This window comes from Schistocerca gregaria, chromosome 4 (genome assembly GCF_023897955.1).
Source record: "Schistocerca gregaria isolate iqSchGreg1 chromosome 4, iqSchGreg1.2, whole genome shotgun sequence".
In the NCBI taxonomy this organism is placed as follows: domain Eukaryota; kingdom Metazoa; phylum Arthropoda; class Insecta; order Orthoptera; family Acrididae; genus Schistocerca; species Schistocerca gregaria.
The window spans coordinates 431,304,471-431,326,506 of record NC_064923.1 but is presented as its reverse complement, the minus strand read 5'-3'; the positions used below and the strand labels follow the sequence as shown (position 1 = coordinate 431,326,506).

General features: G+C 44.4%; 1 protein-coding gene across 5 annotated transcripts in view; it reads right to left on the bottom strand.

Annotated features, from left to right (window-relative positions):
- Nucleotides 1-22,036, bottom strand: part of LOC126268147 (ETS-like protein pointed) — a 739,728-nt gene that overhangs the window by 63,681 nt on the left and 654,011 nt on the right. For all 5 annotated transcript variants that reach the window (XM_049973680.1, XM_049973679.1, XM_049973681.1 and 2 more), the window contains one exon: nt 2,403-2,558. In XM_049973680.1, coding sequence (XP_049829637.1) covers nt 2,403-2,558 — 156 coding nt within the window. The remainder of the gene's footprint in view (nt 1-2,402; nt 2,559-22,036) is intronic.

The following is a 22,036-nucleotide window of genomic DNA, read 5'->3' as shown; positions in this document are numbered from 1 at the left end:
AATTAGCCGTGAAGGAGGACACGTTATGTGATACCCATCACATAGTAAAATTCGCCGACACGGATGTTCTGGCTGTACAGAAGAGCTGTCGCACTCGCTTGTTCAGGGAAGCTATAGAAATACACAAATATGACAACAGCTTCAACGAGAAACGAAAGCCTGAAGGTGAACCGATTCTGGATTCTCGTGATGCAGCGAACGACTGTTGCCACCAAGTAGCAAGGGGAGAACCGCAGCGGAAATGACCGCGGAGAAGCCCTTGGGCGTTGGTGCAGCAGGTACATACAATTTGTGGCCACGAGCTCGACGCCAGTCTACCACCAGCAATGGAGGGCGAAGCTGTGACTGCCAGCCCAATCGTGCTGGCGAAGAGCCAGAAAAATCATCAAACAAACGTCAGCCGAAGAGCCAGACACAGACGCCAACAGGCAGTTTGTCAACAACCATTTACTCAGCTTCTTTTAGTACAAACGCACCAGGGACTGTGATTAACCTCTTTGACACCTGCGGCCTATTCTTTCTTTTCAAACGCAGAGAGCCTTTTGTTGGCATCTAATTTTACACCAATTCGGGCCCATAATCATGAATAGGGACACCAATACATACACTGATACAGTCTTAAACACGGTACAGATGTGACATTGACACTTCGCTCACATGTTTGAGGAAGGCAGTGTTAAACCCTTCTGTACCGAGATCCTAGTGCATGAATCTAAACCGGAATTCCAGAACTGTCGCCGCTTCTCGGTAACCACATTTACAGGGTGAAGCCCAGTTCCACCGACAACATTTTATGAGCTGCTCAGGGATATTTTTTCCAGTATCTCGGAATAAGGGACGCGAGGTCTCCGATGGCTTGTTTCAGGGTGAGTGCATTTCGTTCAATTTCTTGTCCCCTTTTATCTTGGTATCTTTAGTACACTGATAATACCTACAGTCACCTGTTGGCATTATGCGGTATGCATGCGTTATTTGCAGACTAGTTCCATTCACTCACGATACTTGGTGTGGCCAACACTTCCGTTCACTTTATGCTTCGTCCTCAACCTTGCACTCAGTGGTGCTCCGATCTGACCACGGTTTGGTTGTTTTCCGGCAGTGTTACCTGTACGCCATCAGCGCTACATAGCAATACGGACAGGTTTAGCCTACTGATTACGAGTTGTATCACTTAAAGTAAACCAACACCACTAAAAATAAAAAAATAACCCGAGAGTGATCTGATCAGTACTATATGCACGGCCGCAGACATTACTGTTGTCAACAGCAAGAATCGTGAGCAAATAAGTTTGTTTCAAGAAAGACACTACTTTTGCGCTATTATGCAGACATTTCCAGTGCAATACAATTACAAAGCTAAACGGCATTAAGAAATCAGTTACCCTGAAATATGTCTAAGGACACCATATGTCCCTCATTCGAAAATACTTAAAAATTTCAGTATACATCCTCCGAATTTTTTTTGATGGAGTTCGAGTTCGTCCTATACATGAAGCAGACTAGTCAACATGTAAGTCATTGTTCTTTTTTCCGGCACCTTACAGAATATTCCACTGGAAAACAACCCACCTCGAAAAACTGTCATACCTTCTGCCACTAAATGAAATATAAGTGTCACATTACACTCGACCTATCCAGCCGGTCTGTATCTCACTGAAAAACAAAACGAGAACACTAAACATGGAAACATTTCGAATTTTCTTTTTCTTATTTGGTGTCCAAACACAAGCTACTGGCTTGGCTTCAATGGAAGAAATATTCCGTTCGATGTTGAAAGTGTTCAGTAATCAAAGTTAGGAGAGATCAAAACAAAAGAATGATCCTCGACACCCGATGCATATTCACCGAAAACAACGTGTCCGTCTGAAATCTCGCAGGAGTTTCATTGAAACTACTGAAGAGCTCGCCACCAAGTCTGTCGCAAGGCGGCTATCTCTTTGGGAAGAAATGGTGCCACACTCCACAATGGAACTACTTGAGGAGGGATTTGCAGGATTTCAACTACCTTTTACAACTTGGAGGTCATTAAACCGGCTGCGCACTGGGGTAAACCTATTTAAGTGGGGCTACAGCGATAGCGATAGGTGTGAATGCGGAGCATTACAGGACTTGGACCACCTATTGATTTGCCCAGATATGTCTATGGCATGCACTAACGACGATATTTTGAAAGTCAATGACAAAGCAACCTACGTTGCTAATTACTGGGAAGGGAAGATATAAATGATGCATCCGGATACGGAAGAAGAAGAAGCACTTGCGGAAGAATTGTCTGCCGTTCCGCCACAGACATTGAGACGTCTTCTGGAAGTATATGCGGCGAAGTCCTCCTAAAGACGATAAGTGGACATACCCAAGAGTCCGGATCCTTTAGATAGATAGTGTACTCTCCGTGTACTCACCGTCGTGTAGGAAGGCCGCCTGCTGGCCGTGCGGAGTGTTGGCGCCGTACGCGCCGCCCGCGACGGCGTTGCCCAGGTACTCGCTCAGGTCCGGCACGCACACCGACTCGTACAGGCCGGCCGGCGCCGTGCCCAGCGACCGCTCCTTCTCCACCTCTGCAACACAACGAGCCACGCCACCAGGTCACTCAACATGTCCCCGCAAGGCCTTCAGGGTTACCTTCTACTCTTATGCCCCAAATACTCGCAGACGTCCATAGATGTAACCAACTTTCACAATGCAATCTTTTCGTAACATCTTACAACCTTCTGTGACGTGTTCTTAGCACTTCTTTTAAGTGCTCTCTCTCTCTCTCTCTCTCTCTCTCTCTCTCTCTCTCTCTCTCTCTCTCTCACACACACACACACACACACACACACACACACACACACACACACGAGCGCGCGTGCATACATATTATAAAAATGGATGTACGTATATATGAATGTTCCACATCATCTCCTAAACACTGCACCGATTTCGACTAAACTTGGTACACGTGGATCACTTCCTGCCTGGAAAGAATCGCTATGTGGGTAAGTACAATTTGTACAATTTGTACAATTTGTACAGGGTGGTCAAAAAATGTGTGAAATGCTTGTAGGGGTGTTACAGGGCAGGTTGTACTGAGACATAAATGTTAAGAAAGGAATTCGATTCGTTGCCCCGTTTCAGCGTTACTTAGCATAGAATTTAGCCAATCGGGCGTCGCGCGCTCGCATTCAAGCGGCCTGCCAGGGGCGGGGTTGCCCAACGAGTGCCTTGACTCGTTAGCTGAAACTTTAATTTACGCGCGCGACGATCCGTTTGGCTAACTTCAATGCTAAATAGCTCGGAAACGGCGCAACGTATCGATTTTTTTCTTTTTTGTAACATTCATATCTCAGTACGACCTTCTCTGCAACATACCTACAAGCGTTTCAGACATTTTCTGACCACACTGTATATCAAAGGTGTTGGGTGGAGTGGAAAAGCAGTACAGCCCATGAAGCGCGGCTACCCGCACATTAGTCGTCCAGTACTTGAGAATGGGGGCACTCAGTGCACTTTACAAATAATTGCAAACATTTACAAAACTTTTCCTCGGCGACGGCTCCTACACAATGAGGAAAGGAAAAAAGTTTATCGCTTTCTGCATTTTCACTGTTAGTGCAGTAAAGATGCTGCATGAACCACGGCGTTTTAATTTTACTAACAGTATTCGCGACACATTTTGCAGACAGTTCTCACATTTACCACTGAATGTACCATCAAAATTGTATCATTTTACGACGCACAGTTCAGAAGATATGACGTCAGATACTGCGGTCCGTAAATTAAACTAGAATGTTTCTAAAAAATATACCGTTATACAACACAATATTTCACGAGATACGACGCCATACACATTGAGCTGCCTGAAAATAAAATTGCAGAGAGAAATTTGATGGACGTATTTTTACACGTATTTCACCTTTATCTCTGAAATGTGTTATATTTTACATATGCACAGGCGGGAGAAGTCACGAGTAATCAGCTCATCCTGGATCCCTGGAACGATTTCAACTAAAGTTAGAACACGCATTAGTTACGATATGGAAAGAAATATTGAGGAAGTAAGAACTATCAGAGTTCTATTCGTGTGATAACGTGGAGTGAGAGAGGGCGAAAGAGGAGACGGACAGAGAGAGGGGAAGGAGGAGACAGACGAACATAAGATTGGAATAAATACATATAGGGGCAATATCTGTTACTCAGCTTGTTTCGAATAACGCTCTGGACACGTTAATTGTTTTCAAGCTTACAAAGGATGGAATTCCTGCACTTTCTCGATTTATTAGACGATTCCGTGGGATCAGTACATATCGAGCATAAGTTAATTCATGTTAAAGAGGAGTAGCACAAATGAGATGATCAGAGACAAACTTCAAAATGGGGAGCATATAGTAGACGAAAGGAAAGAATTCTGTATCTTGGAAGCAAAACAACCCATAACGGACGAAGAAACGAAGACATAATAATCAGACTAGCACAGGCAAAGAGAGCATTGTTGACCAAAACAAGTCAAACTGTATGTGATACCTGGTTTAATTCGTAAGAGAAATTTTCGAGGATGCACGTCTGGAGCACAGCACTGTCAGTGTGGGCCATGGACTGCGGAAGAAAACAAGTAATCGAGCGTTTCACATGTGGTATGGGAGGATGCGACCTCTGGACTAAAGGAACTAACTAGAAGAACATACAGTATGTTAGGCCAAGTATTAAGACAGCAGGGAATAATTTTCATGGCACTAGGTGGAGCTGTAGCGGGGAAGAATTTTAAGGGAAGAAACAGACTGGAATATATTTAACAAAATAATTGAGGAAGTTGAGTGTAAATGATACTCTGAAACGAAGAGAATGGCACAGGCAGGGTAGGAAATATTGGCAGGCCACATGGAACCAGAAGACTGGTGAAAAACATTGAGCTGCCACATAATGCAAATGACAGGAAAGCTTTTATAAGGCGACAACACCTTGTATGAGCACGGCTGCGCTATTAACCTGCCTCAAGGTCATCTGACCTGGAGACGCTGCTTTTGTTCTCTACGTACAGCCGTCATGTGTACTGATAGGATAACCGTTCAGATACTATGCAACGAAATGAAAATGTTTTCTTGTCATGTACTATGGCAACTTCGGACTCTAACAGGAGCTGAAAGCTCGTCCATTATGTCACACTGATATCTTATGCTACAGTATCGAAGCGGAAAAATTATGGAGACCGTTTTTCTGCCTAGGTTGAATAGGTTACCACTATCGTTGCTGAATGCTTAACTGAAGTGAAAGCCGAAAGAGCACGTCATTCCACACAACCGCGAGAAGAGTGGCTTAGCACGTAGCTAGTGGCTCCTCTACTGCAACCGGGTCGTTAGTACCGTGCCGAAGGAATACTAGCCTTGCTCATGCTGAAAATGTATCATTCGAGCAAGCTGCCCCAAAATTGGTAAGGTGATACCGCAAGAGTGGTATTTACGGTAACGGCTTAAGTAAGTTTGTTTGGAGGACATGGAAGCAGGAACGTATTGACTGTCCCATGAACTATGTATGAAAATTTTTATTTAAAACATACAGGTATACAGACCTGCCGCAAGCCAGGGCATAGTGCACTGTGGAGGGCACTTCGTACTAACATTAGCTCTTTCCTTTCTCATGATCCCCACGCGAGGTATATGGTAGTGGCAGCAGAATAGTCTTTAACAAAATTCATTGAATACAGGTTCTAGAAATTTACTCAAGAGCATTACTTACATAACTATATCAATGAATAGTCAAAATAATAGCCAGCAGAAACTTCACCTATTCCGAACACATGCCATAGTCGTGACCACTTGACTTGTGCGTTGAAGCTGGAGCTGGAGGCAGTCGATTCGAATCCTTGTAGCAGAAGAAAAATTCTTCAGAAGTATTCTTGACCGGAAGACTGAGTGCAGAGTGCGGAATAAATGGAGATATTGAGTGCAATGTGTTGTGTAGTTGAGGTACATGTTGGTGAGCCGTGCCCTGCTGGGTGACACCCTCGGTGCTACTCGCCAGGAGTGGGCTACGTAGCGGCACCGAGCTTCTCCGTTTTCCTTCTTGCTGTCATCACCAACAAAAACTCATTCACTCATAGTTTCCTTGTTACACAACAATTAACACTTCGCGAAAGTTATGGTGACTGAGTGACTGGAGCAGTGAAAAATTGTAGCCATGTAGTGGAGCTCCTAATATACGTAATGAACTTTCAGTTTTAGTGACGTCTGCAGAGAATAAGCACATCGGACAACGTTGCTGTCGAGGTAGCATAATTTCCATTCAGTCCATGTCCTGATGCAAGGCTGATGTACGAGCGTCCACACGTCGAATACGGAATTTTCACGTGTCCTTATCACAAACTCACGAACTACTCTCTTCTACGTGTAACACGAGGCACATATTCAGGGGCACCAGTTAGCGTACTCGAAGAGTTGAAAGAAGCCTCCCTGTTGGCTCAGAGTGCAGCTTGGGTCGTGTAGTCGACGGAGTATGGACGCCTACTCGGAAACACAGGATGGCGGGGAGCTTGAACAGCGGTTCCTTGTGCCTAATCGCTAGAGATGGGAGGGGAGTGTCCAACGCACACTACGATTTTCCCGTTACATTTCCACGGTGCATCCTCGGCAGAAGGATATATTTCGGCGTGATTATAGTCACTCACGGGCCAGCCTGTATTTGGTCCACCTGTGGAGTATAGAAGCCAGACACACATTGGCCATCACAGTGTATTCCCCACTCACGCCTTGGTACACTGATTGAGTACACTTGTCAGAAGGGTTCATTCCGGTGTTCTCGCAGTCCCACGGGGGAGAGCCAGTCTCGGCTGCAACCTTGCGATGTAGGAGGTTGTACCGTGTATTCGGTACCGACAACCGCACTCGCGCCCGTAGACACGGCGAGCGACTGACAGCAGTAGCAGCAGCGCAGCGGCGGCTGCCCGGGGTGGCGTCCGGGACCGGGGCCGGCTTCCCGTGCCGGCTCCTGCTGCTGCTGCGACACTTCCGCGGCGCGACGGAAGCGTCATTGTCGCGGCGTTTCCTCTCATTAGGCGCCGCCGGCAGCAGCAGCGGCAGCCGCTCCGTCCGGCCGGACGGCCAGCATCCGACCGGCATTGCCGATTGCTATTGAGCCCCGCAGGAAATCCTGCAGTCAATACGGGGGATGTGTGTCAGCGTGGTGCGCGCCGCCAGCACGCAGTTGTGGCCCGACACTCTGCCCAGACGGACGCGACGCTGGAGATCCCGCGCCGCAGGTCAAGAGGCGAGAGGCGAGCGGCGAGCGACGCCGGTCGCGGCGGGGTGAGTGACGCGCTTCTGCCGTGCCGCCAGCCGCACGCAGCCACAGTGCGCTCACACCAATTCCCCCAAAATCGTGTGTCCTAGCTTTGCGTCTGTGCCGCTGCGTCCCACTCCGTATCAGGTGCTGCTTCTATTGCAATTATAATCCACTAAAAGACTGTGAAACTTCCTGATTCGCACGCTCTGGAAAAGGTCTTTTTATTGATACGAATTATGTGCAATCCCCGATTTCCGCAACAGTTGTTACGTAACCGTATCTTGCGTCATTCGAAAACTCTTTGACCGAATGATGTGCTTTCACACACACACACACACACACACACACACACACACACACACACACACACACACACAATCAAAAGTTAGTTCTTTATAACTCAGATAAAGGCTTATTTCGTTTGTCCGCTGTTATAGGGAATTTTTCTACAGTTAATTTTTTGCTATCTGGTGCCTTAAATGTTCGAATATGTTGACTATCAGATTGTTTGAAAATATTTCGGAAGCATTTTGGTTCGACTCGCGTCGCTTTGACTTCGTATGGAAGGACACGAAGATTTTTGACACTTGCAAGCGTCCATTTACGTATTTTTCAGATACTGTGTCTAAAAGCATAAAATGCACAAGTTGTGACCTTCCTTCAAATAGTAAAACAATGTACGGAGAAAAGATGAAATATCTGAATGTAGGATTCTATTCCAAAAAATAAATGGAGACAAAATTTGTTGCAACCATTAATACTAGATAGTGCGAATTGTAATGAATCCCTCCGTTACACACAGTAGCTCGAGGAGAATACATGCGAAATCCGGGAACGTGTCTCTCAATATACGCGGTTTGTCTCACTGTATTGACTCACACAGGCACGAGAAGTGACTATTTAGCTGCTTATGGAAAGCAGGCGGGTAAGTAGCAATTTCGAAAGCATATGGTCTAAGTTATCTCCATATTGTGTGGTGTGTAGGAACAGCCTGCCGGCAAATTCTCTCGCAGGCTAGTACGTTAACGGACGAATTCATTTCTTTTAGAGTTTTGTGTTAAGCGCTACAGAACATCATGTCTCATAACTCATGTTCTTCTTCCGATAGTATTTGTATATCAGCTCCTGTTCTCGTTCCCTCTCAGTGCCGCCACCAACTTTAGTGACCCCGTACAGTGTTTGCACTGTTAGGATGAATGGTTGAACCGTGCCTCGAGAAGAACTGCATCTATGTATATACAAGCATCAGAGAGGGCTGTGCGGTGCTTAAGAGGTAAAATGGCAAACAGAAGCTGGAGTAATATGACACAGTGTCTCGCTGGCGAGGAATTCGGAAATATAAAAGATGTCAGATTATGTGAAATGTGACACTATCTCCTGGCAATTATTCCGTTAAGCTTAGCACCTGTGTCTCCAATACGTTGCGAAATTACGCCTAATGTAGGTGGTTACTTTTTTTGACACTGTGTCAACATTTGATGTTGGTCTTCTCCACCGCAAAAAGTTTGACGTATTTATTTAGGGCGTTCCTAGCTGCAGTCACGAGATAGAAGTTCCCCGAAGCCTTCTGCCGCATTGTAGCTCGACTGTCAGGCTCATCGTGCGACAGGAACTGCCAAACGACTTGGCCGACGCAGTTGCACGTCGTGTGCGTGATCAACAGGTGCAGGCAGCAACAGGTGGAGGCGCGGCGCACGTACTCACCAGAGCCGTCGGCGGCCATCTGGACGCCGGCAGGGCTCGCACTGGCCGGCGCGCGGCGGGCCCCAGCCGCCTGGCGGCACTCGCGCGCAACACCCGCCACCTGCCCTCTGCTTATCGCGCGTCTGCCGCCGCAGCACTGCACCTCCGTCTCACTTCTCTCATTCGACTCATCGGCGCCTTCTTTTGGCACGTAAATCGTATCCTCATACACACTTCCGTTTCCGTTCTAGCGTGCAGCAGTAATGGCATTATGGCTCAATATCGAACCTCGGAGGAAGTAACCGAACGTCTGACTTTCAAGCGCGAAGCGTGAGGATCAAACACAAATTACGTGGCAATTAGTCAACAGCATTCTATTATTTCTTCTCTTTTTACCGCTGTATTGGGTTTATTTCAGTTCAGAGCAAGGTCTGCCTGTCTTTCTTCACCTGTGCGACATTTCTACTATCCTCTGTCAATGGTTGGCAGTTGACAGTCTTGATGTCATATTCAGTCAATTACTTTCCGTTTAAATATATTTTTGGCCCCTGAACAGCAACCAGGTCTTTCCGTCAAACGTGTCAAGTTTTGTCAGCGTGCTGCAATCATGTGAAATGTATGGCCGAAGGAAACCAATCTTCTTTTCTTGATGGTATCTGTCACCTTTACTACTATGTTATGAAGTTCGTCATTCTTCTGTATTCCGTACATTGTTTTAAAGCACTGTCCAGTTTTGCACTTCAAGCTTTGTCTTTCTGATGCACACAGAACATCTAGTCTTACAACGGTCTGGTATCGTCAACATCTCTGTTCCATTGATAGTGATTTCTTATTGTAGATATTTGCAAAAAATTATTTTATTTATTCTCTCATTCATGCCTACCTCCTCGGTTTTCCTTATGCCCATCCACTTTCCAATGTAGTGAAGGTTTCAATTCGTGGAATGTCACCCTGCGTTGTTATTTGCTCAAACTGCCCCTGATGTTGATCATATATATACGAGGTCTGTTCAAAAAATTCCGGAACTTTTACCACAAAATTTTTCTGTGCTTATCTTTCACTTACTGTGCATGGTCTCCTTCGAAATACTTTCCTCCGCAATTGACACACCGCCACCAAGGCCGTTTCTAGTTCCGGAAGCAGTCTTGCTAAGCCTCTTGCTGGATCGTGCAAAGCGCCGCCTGCGAATTTTCTTGTAACTGATCTATTGTTGCAAATCTTCGTCCTTTCAACGGGGGTTTCAGCTTTGTAAATAAAAAAGAAGACCACAGGGGCCACGTTCGGCGAGTATGGAGGATGAGGCAGAATAGTAACTTAGTTTCTTGTGCAATACTCACGCACCAACAGGGACGAATGTGTGTGTGCGTTATCTCGGTGCAAAAGCTATGAATTGCCTCGCCACACGTCATGTCGTTTCCTTCTAATATATTCTTGCAGGCGTCGCAACACGTCCCGATAGTAACATGGGTTAACAGTTTGTCCCTGTGACACGAATTCACGATGGATAAACTAATCCTTGAAAGTCAAAGAAAACTAGCAGCGTGGCTTTGACGTGTGACCTGCTCTGACGAGCTTTTTTTTGCTCTTGCAGAACCTTTCCCGACCCATTTTGAAGATTGAACCCTGGTCTCAACACCATAAACCGTACACCTACATAATACGCGTGGGCCCTCGCCTTATCACCGCTCATGATTCTCTTAAGGAACATCCCATTCTCATTTGCGCGATCCAAAGGCTCTCTACAGATTGCTGGGCGAAGGTCTTGCTGGTCTTGACTCACGAGCCGTGGGACGAACTTGGCGGCAACACGATGGATCCCAAGGTGCTGTGAGGATTTCGAGACACGATCCAGTTGAAATGTTACATTCTTTTGCAACCTTTTGGGCAGTCAGTCTTTGACTGCCACGCACAGCTTCGTTTACATTCCTGACATGAGCGTCGTCGGAAGCTCTAAACGAGGGTCATCGAACTTCCGTCCGGCCATTTTTAAACGGTATGAACGATTCGTAACACCGAGTACGGCTTACGCACTCATCATTTGGCGTCTCTCTGTAAACGTAATCCTGAGTTTCACGCAAAATTTAATGCAGACGCGTTGCTCCTCTAGCTATGTCATCTTGAAATTGTCAAGCTTTGCGACACAACGTTCTACTCAACACAGCATCAAACAATAACTAACAGAAATACAACAATGTAACTTACGGCAGTTAAACTTTAACACATACGTGTACAGAGACGTCAACCGCATTCCGCTACAATGCATCATTGTCTCGCAATTACGAATGTACCGGTGTTTTTTGAACAGATCTCTTACTTTTCTTTCCTTTTTCCGGTTTCCTTCGCAGCTTTGAGTTCTATTTATCTTTATCTAAGAGTGTTAAGATGATAATATCGAACACAAATGACAGGCACTCTCCATCGTGGCAACCATTGGACCCTGTGTAACCGAATTGATTCTTAACTTGCTTACCTTTAACGGCTTCTCGCCATTGTCTAATGCCTTTCTTTTTTCAAAATACACTCCTGGAAATTGAAATGAGAACACCGTGAATTCATTGTCCCAGGAAGGGGAAACTTTATTGACACATTCCTGGGGTCAGATACATCACATGATCACACTGACAGAATCACAGGCACATAGACACAGGCAACAGAGCATGCACAATGTCGGCACTAGTACAGTGTGTATCCACCATTCGCAGCAATGCAGGCTGCTATTCTCCCATGGAGACGATCGTAGAGATGCTGGATGTAGTCCTGTGGAACGGCTTGCCATGCCATTTCCACCTGGCGCCTCAGTTGGACCAGCGTTCGTGCTGGACGTGCAGACCGCGTGAGACGACGCTTCATCCAGTCCCAAACATGCTCAATGGGGGACAGATCCGGAGATCTTGCTGGCCAGGGTAGTTGACTTACACCTTCTAGAGCACGTTGGGTGGCACGGGATACATGCGGACGTGCATTGTCCTGTTGGAACAGCAAGTTCCCTTGCCGGTCTACGAATGGTAGAACGATGGGTTCGATGACGGTTTGGATGTACCGTACACTATTCAGTGTCCCCTCGACGATCACCAGAGGTGTACGGCCAGTGTAGGAGATCGCTCCCCACACCATGATGCCGGGTGTTGGCCCTGTGTGCCTCGGTCGTATGCAGTCCTGATTGTGGCGCTCACCTGGACGGCGCCAATCACGCATACGACCATCATTGACACCAAGGCAGAAGCGACTCTCATCGCTGAAGACGACACGTCTCCATTCGTCCCTCCATTCACGCCTGTCGCGACACCACTGGAGGCGGGCTGCACGATGTTGGGGCGTGAGCGGAAGACGGCCTAACGGTGTGCGGGACCGTAGCCCAGCTTCATGGAGACGGTTGCGAATGGTCCTCGCCGATACCCCAGGAGCAACAGTGTCCCTAATTTGCTGGCAAGTGGCGGTGCGGTCCCCTACGGCACTGCGTAGGATCCTACGGTGCACCTTCCGCCGACCGCTGGCGACAACATCGATGTACTGTGGAGACCTCACGCCCCACGTGTTGAGCAATTCGGCGGTACGTCCACCCGGCCTCCCGCATGCCCACTATACGCCCTCGCTCAAAGTCCGTCAACTGCACATATGGTTCACGTCCACGCTGTCGCGGCATGCTACCAGTGTTAAGACTGCGATGGAGCTCCGTATGCCACGGCAAACTGGCTGACACTGACGGCGGCGGTGCACAAGTGCTGCGCAGCTAGCGCCATTCGACGGCCAACACCGCGGTTCCTGGTGTGTCCGCTGGGCCGTGCGTGTGATCATTGCTTGTACAGCCCTCTCGCAGTGTCCGGAGCAAGTATGGTGGGTCTGACACACCGGTGTCAATGTGTTCTCTTTTCCATTTCCAGGAGTGTAGTTCCAACGATGCGTCTTAACTTAACCAACATAGTTTACAGCAATACGTAAAGTTTGCATACTATTCGTTCAGTTACATCGGAAACTATCGCAACTGATAGTGAAATAATGTGTGCAACTTCAGAAATTTTACTATTCGTATTTCTTCACATGCTTCATGCCTGTAAATTTAGCAGAGAATGCTTCTTGATGTAGAGAACGATGAATCGCGTCTGTCGATTGTTGTATTTTTTTTTGCTCTTCCATTTTCAACTAAATGTTAAAATTCCTTTTTGCATGGTATTGCCATGTCGTTTGATAGCAAATTTAGAGATTATGTGACTGCATACTATATATCGGGAGTTCCCATCAGTCTCCTCTGTCATTCTCATTTATTTATAAAAATCTCTACACTGCCTCTTTTGCGCAGACACTGAACCTGTAAACGTCCATCATACGAAGAACAAACAGCGAAGGGTAAACAGAGTTGACACCACGATCGTGCCTTACTGAAGAGAGTTGTGCCGATCCAAAACTGCCACACCGCAATTCTAAATGACATGTCGCATTGCACGAAGTACTTCTGGGAAGGACCTAGCAAAGCCGAGGGAGGGCAAGTCTCGTCCCTCGCGTCCGGATCGCATGCGGTTTGCACGCCGTGGCCGGCCTTGATATAATCTTATCCTACCCCGGCAAGAAAAGTGACCCAAGTTGAAAAAGGGCAGTTTTATTTTTGCCTAACTGAAAAATACGAAAATACGTGTAAAGTGCCCCGACATACATGAAATAAGTATTGGAATTTATTGCCAACGACAGGTACTTGAAATTTAAAGGAAGCTTACACTGTTTCAATATAGCTAAGTTTCCATTAGCCCGATTTTTCTTAAGTTTTGCATTTTTGAGTTGGGTCACTGTTCGTTTTAGAGTTGACGTTAATGGCGTTTCAGGTACAACCCAACAACTTTACTTATCTGTGTACCCGTTTGACTCATTGTACATTAGGTGGTGGTGTGTTGCCAAGGGAACTTTTTTATATTCGTCTGTCTTCAAGGTGTCCAAAAATGTTAAAATGTGTGTGAATTTCTAAGGGACCAAACTGCTGAGGTCATCGGTTCCTAGACTTACACACACTTACTTGAGCGTGTAAGTCTAGGGACCGATGACATTCTAAGAACAACACACAGACACAGACACACACACACACACACACACACACACACACACACACACACACCCGAGGAAGGACTCGAACCTCCGGCGGGAGCGGCCGTTCAAGGTGTCTAATGTGTACTTGTACTACAGACAGTGCGTTAACTGACAGCGCACCGTTCAAACATGGCAGGATATTCATTTCGTGAGCTGGCAGACACGGTTTTTATGTACAGCGGTGCGAATGGTAATGGACACGAGGCAGCAGGTCTGTATCAGTCGGTGTTTTCATACCGAAGACAGCCGAGTCATCCAATCTTCGGTGCTGTTTATCGTCACGTTGCTGAGATAGAACCCGCAGCACCGAAGACTATTGATCGAGACGACCACGTGTTGCTCGTAAGCCTGACCTTGAAGAGCGCTCTGTACTGGCTGTTGAAGGAGAGCCAGGTATTAGCGCTGACGTGTCGTCCACCTCCAAGTTCAGCATGGGGGATACTTCACGAGCAACTCATGTATCCGTACCGTCACCAATGTGTGCAGAGCTATGTATCTGCCGATCACCCACCACGGGAGAATTATTTCCGATTATTTGTTTCACAAACTACCAATCCATTGTTAGTCACTTCAGCTTTGTTTACGGTCGAAACAACGTTTGAAAAGACATGACAATAAATCTGCACAACCTACACCTATTGGCCGATTGTAATCCTCATGCTACAGCGTACACTGGACAGCAGCATCAGTTTTACGATTAATGTGTGGGCTGGAATTGTAGGTACTCGGAACACCCTCCAAGACCTACCACAAGATGTGCCTTTGCAAATAGCAAGAAAATGTGATTTTTTTTCACAAAACAGCTGCGAGCTGGTTGCATACCGTAGAGATCAGATTACACTGTAGGACATGCGGACGTTACAGTGCATTTGAAGATGAGAACACAATTTTGCCGAAACATACAACAAAGTCAGAACTGAAACGGATGTTTTCAATCTCATCAAGAAACATATGGTTTATGTATGATGGAGCTCCACCATATTTCAGTGTGCGAGATGCACTGGGTGGTATCCACAATCACAGATGGATGCGTAGACCAAGACCAATTCCTTGACTGTACGTTCCTCCGGTCTCAATCCTTTGAATTTTATCTCCGGAGGTACCTCAAACCATTTATCTACGCAGCAGACCAATCGGATCCCGAAACTCTTCATCGACGTCGCATGGAATATTTGCGACAGTCCGGGATTCGACGAATGCATGCGTGTTTTGAAGCAAGAGCAGGGGATTTTGAGCATTTATTATGAGAGTTTGTGCGTTGATGTGCTCCAGGCACTTTACCAGTAAACTTTCATTAATGACTCGAAGATGAAGAATTTTCGGACATACGTTTATAGAAACTTTTTTCTTGTTTTATGTAAACAACCTGTCCCTAAAATTTGTAAAAGTAGTTTTGAAAGACCAGTAATAAGAAATATACTGAATAGTCAATTTAAAAAAAAAGTAATACGTCATTAAGTCTACAAGAAAGAAAAACCACTTAACTTTATTAAGCCGAAACGGTTCCAGTGATGTAAAAGTTAAGGATCCCGAACAACATTTAAGAGTGAAAGAAACTAATGTATGCATTTTTCTTACAAAACATTTTCAGAAGAAATCGGCAAAATTTCTTACAGTTACTGAACGATAACTTCATTCTTACAGGAGGAACCTTGAAACAAACAAGAACTAATCTTTGTCATTGTAGCTTCGAATGGAATGAGTAAGTTTTCTTTATTAGCACTCTTCCAGTGCTTCGGCATGGGCAAATGTCGAGTTACGCATACTTTAACAACCGGCAGGAAATTTCTTTTCGGGACTGGAACGGCACCTAAGAGAACACGAACTTGGGCCAGCCCTGGCCCTGGCCCTGCGCTCATTTAGACTTACACTCTGCTGACGGATTTCCATCCATGCTGTCCTCCCCTCTATTTTTTAAGTTTTCTTCCCAGTAAATAGAAGACGACAGACGCCTTTTTTGCGTGTGTGTTTCTATCTGCCGCAGTTACTTCGCATATTTATGTTCAACTTCTGTTAGGAATACTTCAGACTGCAAGATTATTTTCCCAAAATACTGTCAGTGTAGTTACTGTCCCTGAGGTTTTTAAATTTTGTGTGAACTGTGAAATTGTGCGTGAGGCTGCTGCACGCAATATGCTATTACGGGGAGTTCAAAAAGTCTCTCCGGAGTGCCGTATGATTGTTCCCCTGCCTGGGTTACTTCCCTTCAAGCGGACTCTCCCAACATTCCACTGTTTCAGTAAAAATTAATATTAAATAAATTAATAACTTGTTTTTCACTGATCTCTATTTCGTTACATTCACTGCGGTACACGGCACTCGCGGCTAACAATCATACGGCACTGCGGAGAGACTTTTTGAACACCCCGTATTTCATAATTTCAGTGCCATTTGAGCGTTGTTCTGTGGTGTAATAATGAAACAGAAGATACAACTCGCAAAAAGATAATTTTAATTTTGGTAGATTATACGCTTACTCAATGAAATCAAAAATTCTCTCTCTGAGCGCCATATTAAATTCGCTAAATGACCTAAAGCTGTCTGATTCTGCTCAATTGTGTAAGTCTCATTGTTTTCAGAGATTTCTAGAGTAACGACATACGTTTAAAATCGTTAATTCTATCCAAATCGTTATTTTTAAAAATACGCCTACGGGAACTTTACGTTGTTCACCTGCAGCACTTAATACGAGTTAACTCGGACTTACCACTGTTTACTTGCTGGCTGAGTTAACGAAACTTTACAAATTGTAAAGGCCCGAAATGTTTCAGTTTATGATACTAAGGCTAACATCACCAATTTTGAAAACAATGACGTATAACAACCTCAGAAAACTATAATTTAGCATAATATAAACATTAACTTGCTGCAGTACTACAGCACATAAAGAATGTTAAGGATGGCCCTGCCATCACACTATCGCGTAAATTCACATAAACAGTGGCAAAAGACACTACATTGTGTACTTATTTAAAGAATTATTCGTATTTATCTTAGCATAGACTTTTGCATTCAGAACCATACTCAGTCGTCGTCATCGCCATCTTCCTCAAAATTTTACAAATCGTCCCTGAAAAGCATTTTCCTGCACGAAGAACACCGTATAATTTCACGTACTGGAAGCTCTCATCCTGACGAAGTTACCAACAGTGAGAATCTGAAATTGAAGATACAGTTGATATTTCTCGGTTTACCGTGGAGCCATCAGCTGATATGAATAAAGCACACCATGTGCCAAGTTTTGCCTACAATAACTCTGTTTCTCAGCGAGTGTCCCTTACCATTACTTACAACCGAAAGATATAGATATACCTTACTATTCAATTTTAACCTGATCAGTAATTCACGACGTTGGTAATGTAGCCTTTACCGCTATACAAAAGGCATCAGTACTATACTGTAACATTCTAGACATAAAACTACATAAAAATTGTCCACCTTATTTTGGTGCTGCACATATCTCGCCATACAGACATGCAGATCGCATTTCTTTTGCTTAAAGCGAGCTTACCTGTTGCTTTGCTGCATGAAGCCTCTCTGTGTTCTGTCGTACGTACCTGGTTTTCATGTTATGTTTATTAACATGCTCCATTACAAAGAGTAATACTACATGTGTTGGTTTACTGAAGTACGGACTTTCATTATTCACTACACCACACAGGAAGATAGGAATGTGGGTTAAAATTTTGTATCCCACCGATGGTGTGGTCACAGAGAGAGCGCACTCTTTCAGTCAGAGTAGAAGGGGGAAGCGAACTCAGCCGAAGCTTGTTCAGAAGAATTACGATTACCCTAGTTTTACAATGGAGCTATTGGATCTCTCAGCTTCTTTTGCACAGAAATCAGAAAAGAAAACAGTATTTTAAAACAAGTGAACGAAAGGACCATGAGCTTCCACCGACGGAATTCCGCTGGTTAACTTTGTGGCATACATTTTTTGATGTGTGATAGCAACCTGTATCTTGCACCGAGATGTTTTAAACACTTCGCAATACTTCTCGAAGTTGTTGTCGACAAAAGCGTATCCTTCCTTACATTCAACCAATATGGGAACAACGAATGAGACAAATGTATATATTGCATGACCGTGTCTAACTTCCCCGTTCTAGACAATCATGTCCCAAGTAATTGGTAATGTTACGTTAGAGCAGGGTACTGGATTCTCATATATCTTTTTAAAGGCGAGTAGGTGAGCGTAATGGCCAAAGGCAAAAGCAGTGATTCGGAGAAAAACCAACAACAGAAATCGGTCTATAAGAGAGGATTCATCCCGATTACCTTACGTGAGGTCCGTGAGAAAACCCGTTTCATTCGCGAGTGATGGTGATGCCAAACCGTACTTCACTAATAACCACTTTTGCCGACACTTTCGCCTCAAGTAATCAAAGGATTCGTATGGTTTGTTACCAGTAAGCGGCTTCTTGGTGACTGCCATTGCAGCTCACAAATGAAATTACATCGTAAAAAGAAATGCTCAGAAGGGGGCGTAATAAACGACATATAATTACGGTAATTGCGTGCAGGTGATATACGAACTGGACACTAACATTATATGGTTTATTTATGTGTAAGGAGGAGGTGCTTTGTAGCTTTTAAATATGTTTCAGAAATCATGATTGGATAGAATAACTGTATGTCGCTGTATTAAAACTATTATTTTCGATCAAATAATAAACCATCTTCAGATATAAAAAACAACATTAATTAGAGGACATGTGTCAAATCATTAGCATTTCTAACTGCAGTAACTTTATATATAAACTGCACCAAAAATTTAGAATTCTGGAAAATATCCGATTTATGTTTTACTTAATAGGCTGGAGGGCATGGCCAAAATAGCAGTCTAGCAATGTTCTTCGCGCTGTTAACATATTGTTTAATCTATAAATCAAATACTTTCGTGCCGGCTATAATTCTGATGTCCTTAATTTACGACGTTGGTCTACATGCAAACGATCATCATTGGACGGACGTTCTGTCAGTTTTTATGCGCGATGATGGGCTGTTGTTCGATCAAACAATTATTGATTTATATTTAATAATAAAATACAATTTTTTTTAGCACATTTCATTCCCTCCCCTTACTAAAGGCTGAAGATGTGTAACACTGTTTCAGCCAACGGGGTAAGGTTGTATTGTTTCACACTTTTATTCACTGAGGGGGGAGGGGGGATTTTTACTAATGTCTGTCAATTGGGATTGTAGACCACGTAATGTCTAATACGAGTAGTGCTGCCGTGAAGGTGCCGTCATCAGAGGGTGTACGAAAGCGACGAGAAACAGGAAATGATCTATTTGTAGCGTGGCGGGCTCGTTCTTACAGTGGGACGACCGTGCGCGCCTGCGTGTGACGAGCGGGCATGTATTTTGTGTAGACCGGCGTCGGTCGTGTGGCGTGTCAGCGCGTACGCGGCGAAGGCCAAGCAGCTCGCGGCGCGGCAGGCCCCGTCATTATGCAGGTTAAAGGTAGCGCCGTGGGAACGCGCAGGTGTCCGCCGGCCGACACACAATGCAGCCCTCCTAATTTACGGTGGCCATTCCCAGACCGTCTGACGCGCTCCCTCCACGCCGGCCACCGCTGCACCACATTTCTCTACAACGCCGACACTGACCTCACTACAGCACTCCACACTGCCGTCTTTTTATTAGAATATGCGATGCTGGTGCTGGCCGCGGATCGACGTTTGGATGAACTATCAACTGTCATGTTTGTTCAGCCAAACACGAATTTTATAAACCAGCTGAACCTTTCCGCGTCGAAGCATTTTTGACACCCCTACAGGGAATAATCAAAATTCGGCGCTCGAAGAACTGAGATGTCGACTGGCAGAACGCCGATGTTATGGGGAAAATGGCAGCAAGATCCAAGCTAGAGACTCGGTAATAAGTAAGTGTTTCAACAAGGCTAGTTTCTGAAGCAGTAACTGGAGGAATGAGAATTCCTGGTGCATTTTATTGATATTTTTCAATTATTTGTTGTTTGCATATTCGTGAAAGGCTTATCAAGCTCATCATCTATGCACTATTCCTAGTCTATGATATCGGCCATCGACTCCATTCTGAAATCAGTTATGTACTGTATACAAAAGTGACGCCACGCGTATACTTTGCAAACAGATTGAGTTAAAAGTTACGAACAGTTGGTGCGAACTCATTTAATAACACAGCAGTTATACTTACGTCTTCTTTCAGGATTAGGCTGTTAGCTCATTCCGACCTCAGTTTTCCTGCCAACACTTTATGGGTCGACGAACGTACGTTTTATCCAGCCACGCTTCCACACATCAATGTTGGCACAGTCACAGTGTTACAGAATTAAAGTCTCTTCTACCACCTCACCCTTCAGTGTTCGCACAATTGTTCCACGCATATATTGAAATGGACGAACGCTTTTCTTCATTACGTCAACATCGTTAAAAGATAAATAACAACCACAATGAGTCTAGCTCGAAATTTTTTCTGCTGATTGATCGGCAATTACTCGCTTGGCATGATTCAGTATTTTCCTTACCATGCCATAACTTTCGTTTTTCTCCTAGATATCTGAAAATTACAATTGATATTTACCATAAGTAACGATTTATGAAACTTATCTTCACCGCCCTGTAGGATTAACTGATCTTCTGGAAAAAGCCAAGTATTTATTTACACATCGTTATTAAATTTGATTCCAGGGTGCACATTTTCCTACTTGTTCCTACTTATATCATCTCTCTATGTACTGAAGACCGTTGAGAGTTTGCAACCTTGCCATACTCTTTGACTGATTAAAATTTCTTCCGTTAACTTATGCTTCAGATCCAAAACAATTTTCGTCTTTGCGCATGTACAACAGATAACTCTATTTTTTTTTCCTTTTTCATTTCAATTCAGCAGCGAAGAAACCTTTGCTACATTGAGATTCTGATACTTCGTTAGCTTCTGCTTTGAAAACCATGCAATTATCTGAGATATTTGCGACATAAATTGGACTAATGCGAAGTTCAAAGGGAGAAGCGAAGGAACTATACCGTACGTCACGATCGACGTTGTGAATTAATTAACGACTACGTCGCAACTGCCTTCATTATAAATGGTCAGATTATAATACGTAATGTCTTAACGACATCAAGGACTTTGAACGGATTCTCGCCTAAAGGGAAAAAAAAGTATCAAAAGTTTTCGTGTGACAGAACCCACATGAAGACTAAATTTCAAGCACTAGTGCGAATCGTCATGCGATCTTATCACACACACACACACACACACACACACACACACACACACACACACACACACACACACACTTCCCTGAAGTTTTCAATTGTCAGTATAGTAAGCCACGAGCTATTTACATTCAAAACCATAATATTTTGCTTTTAAACTTTGTCTCACGTAGAATTACATCTGCATCGAGTTTTGATTTGACTTTACGCAACCAGAAATAAGATCCAAAAAATTACATCAATTACCTACTGATTAACCATTCCTTTTAGCTGAGTTCTCGATTCTGGCCTTTTCCAGACATCCGTGATGCAATTTGGGAACGACAACACGACACCTCATATTCCTCTATAATTCAGTATGTTCAGTGTTAGCTGTCCTGCTTGACAGATTTTTTTTTTTTTTAACTGGAGTTATCTTTTCCTACAAAGTGTAATTAAGTAAAACCAGTAATTTATGGTGCACTAGATGACACAGTTGAATTGTACTTATGAAATGACAATATTTTCACCGAGCCACAGTTTGTGCTATATTATATTCATTCCTATATCGATTTCGGTCTGCCACCGTTTTCGAGTGGTTCTGACGCGCCTTAGAGCATGTCACATATGTTTGACACGGTCAACACTCATAACTGTAAACAGGCACATAAAATTGAAAGTTTGATGGGTCATCGGTCGTAGCATTGTGAGAAGAATCCTCAGTGTTTAGAGTGAAAACAAATCGGACACTCCATTTGATGTTCATGTATGCAAGCGTGATTCATTTTTTTTGTATTTTCTCTGTTTTATGAGCTGTTACTGCTGCTTCAAATATCCGCTAA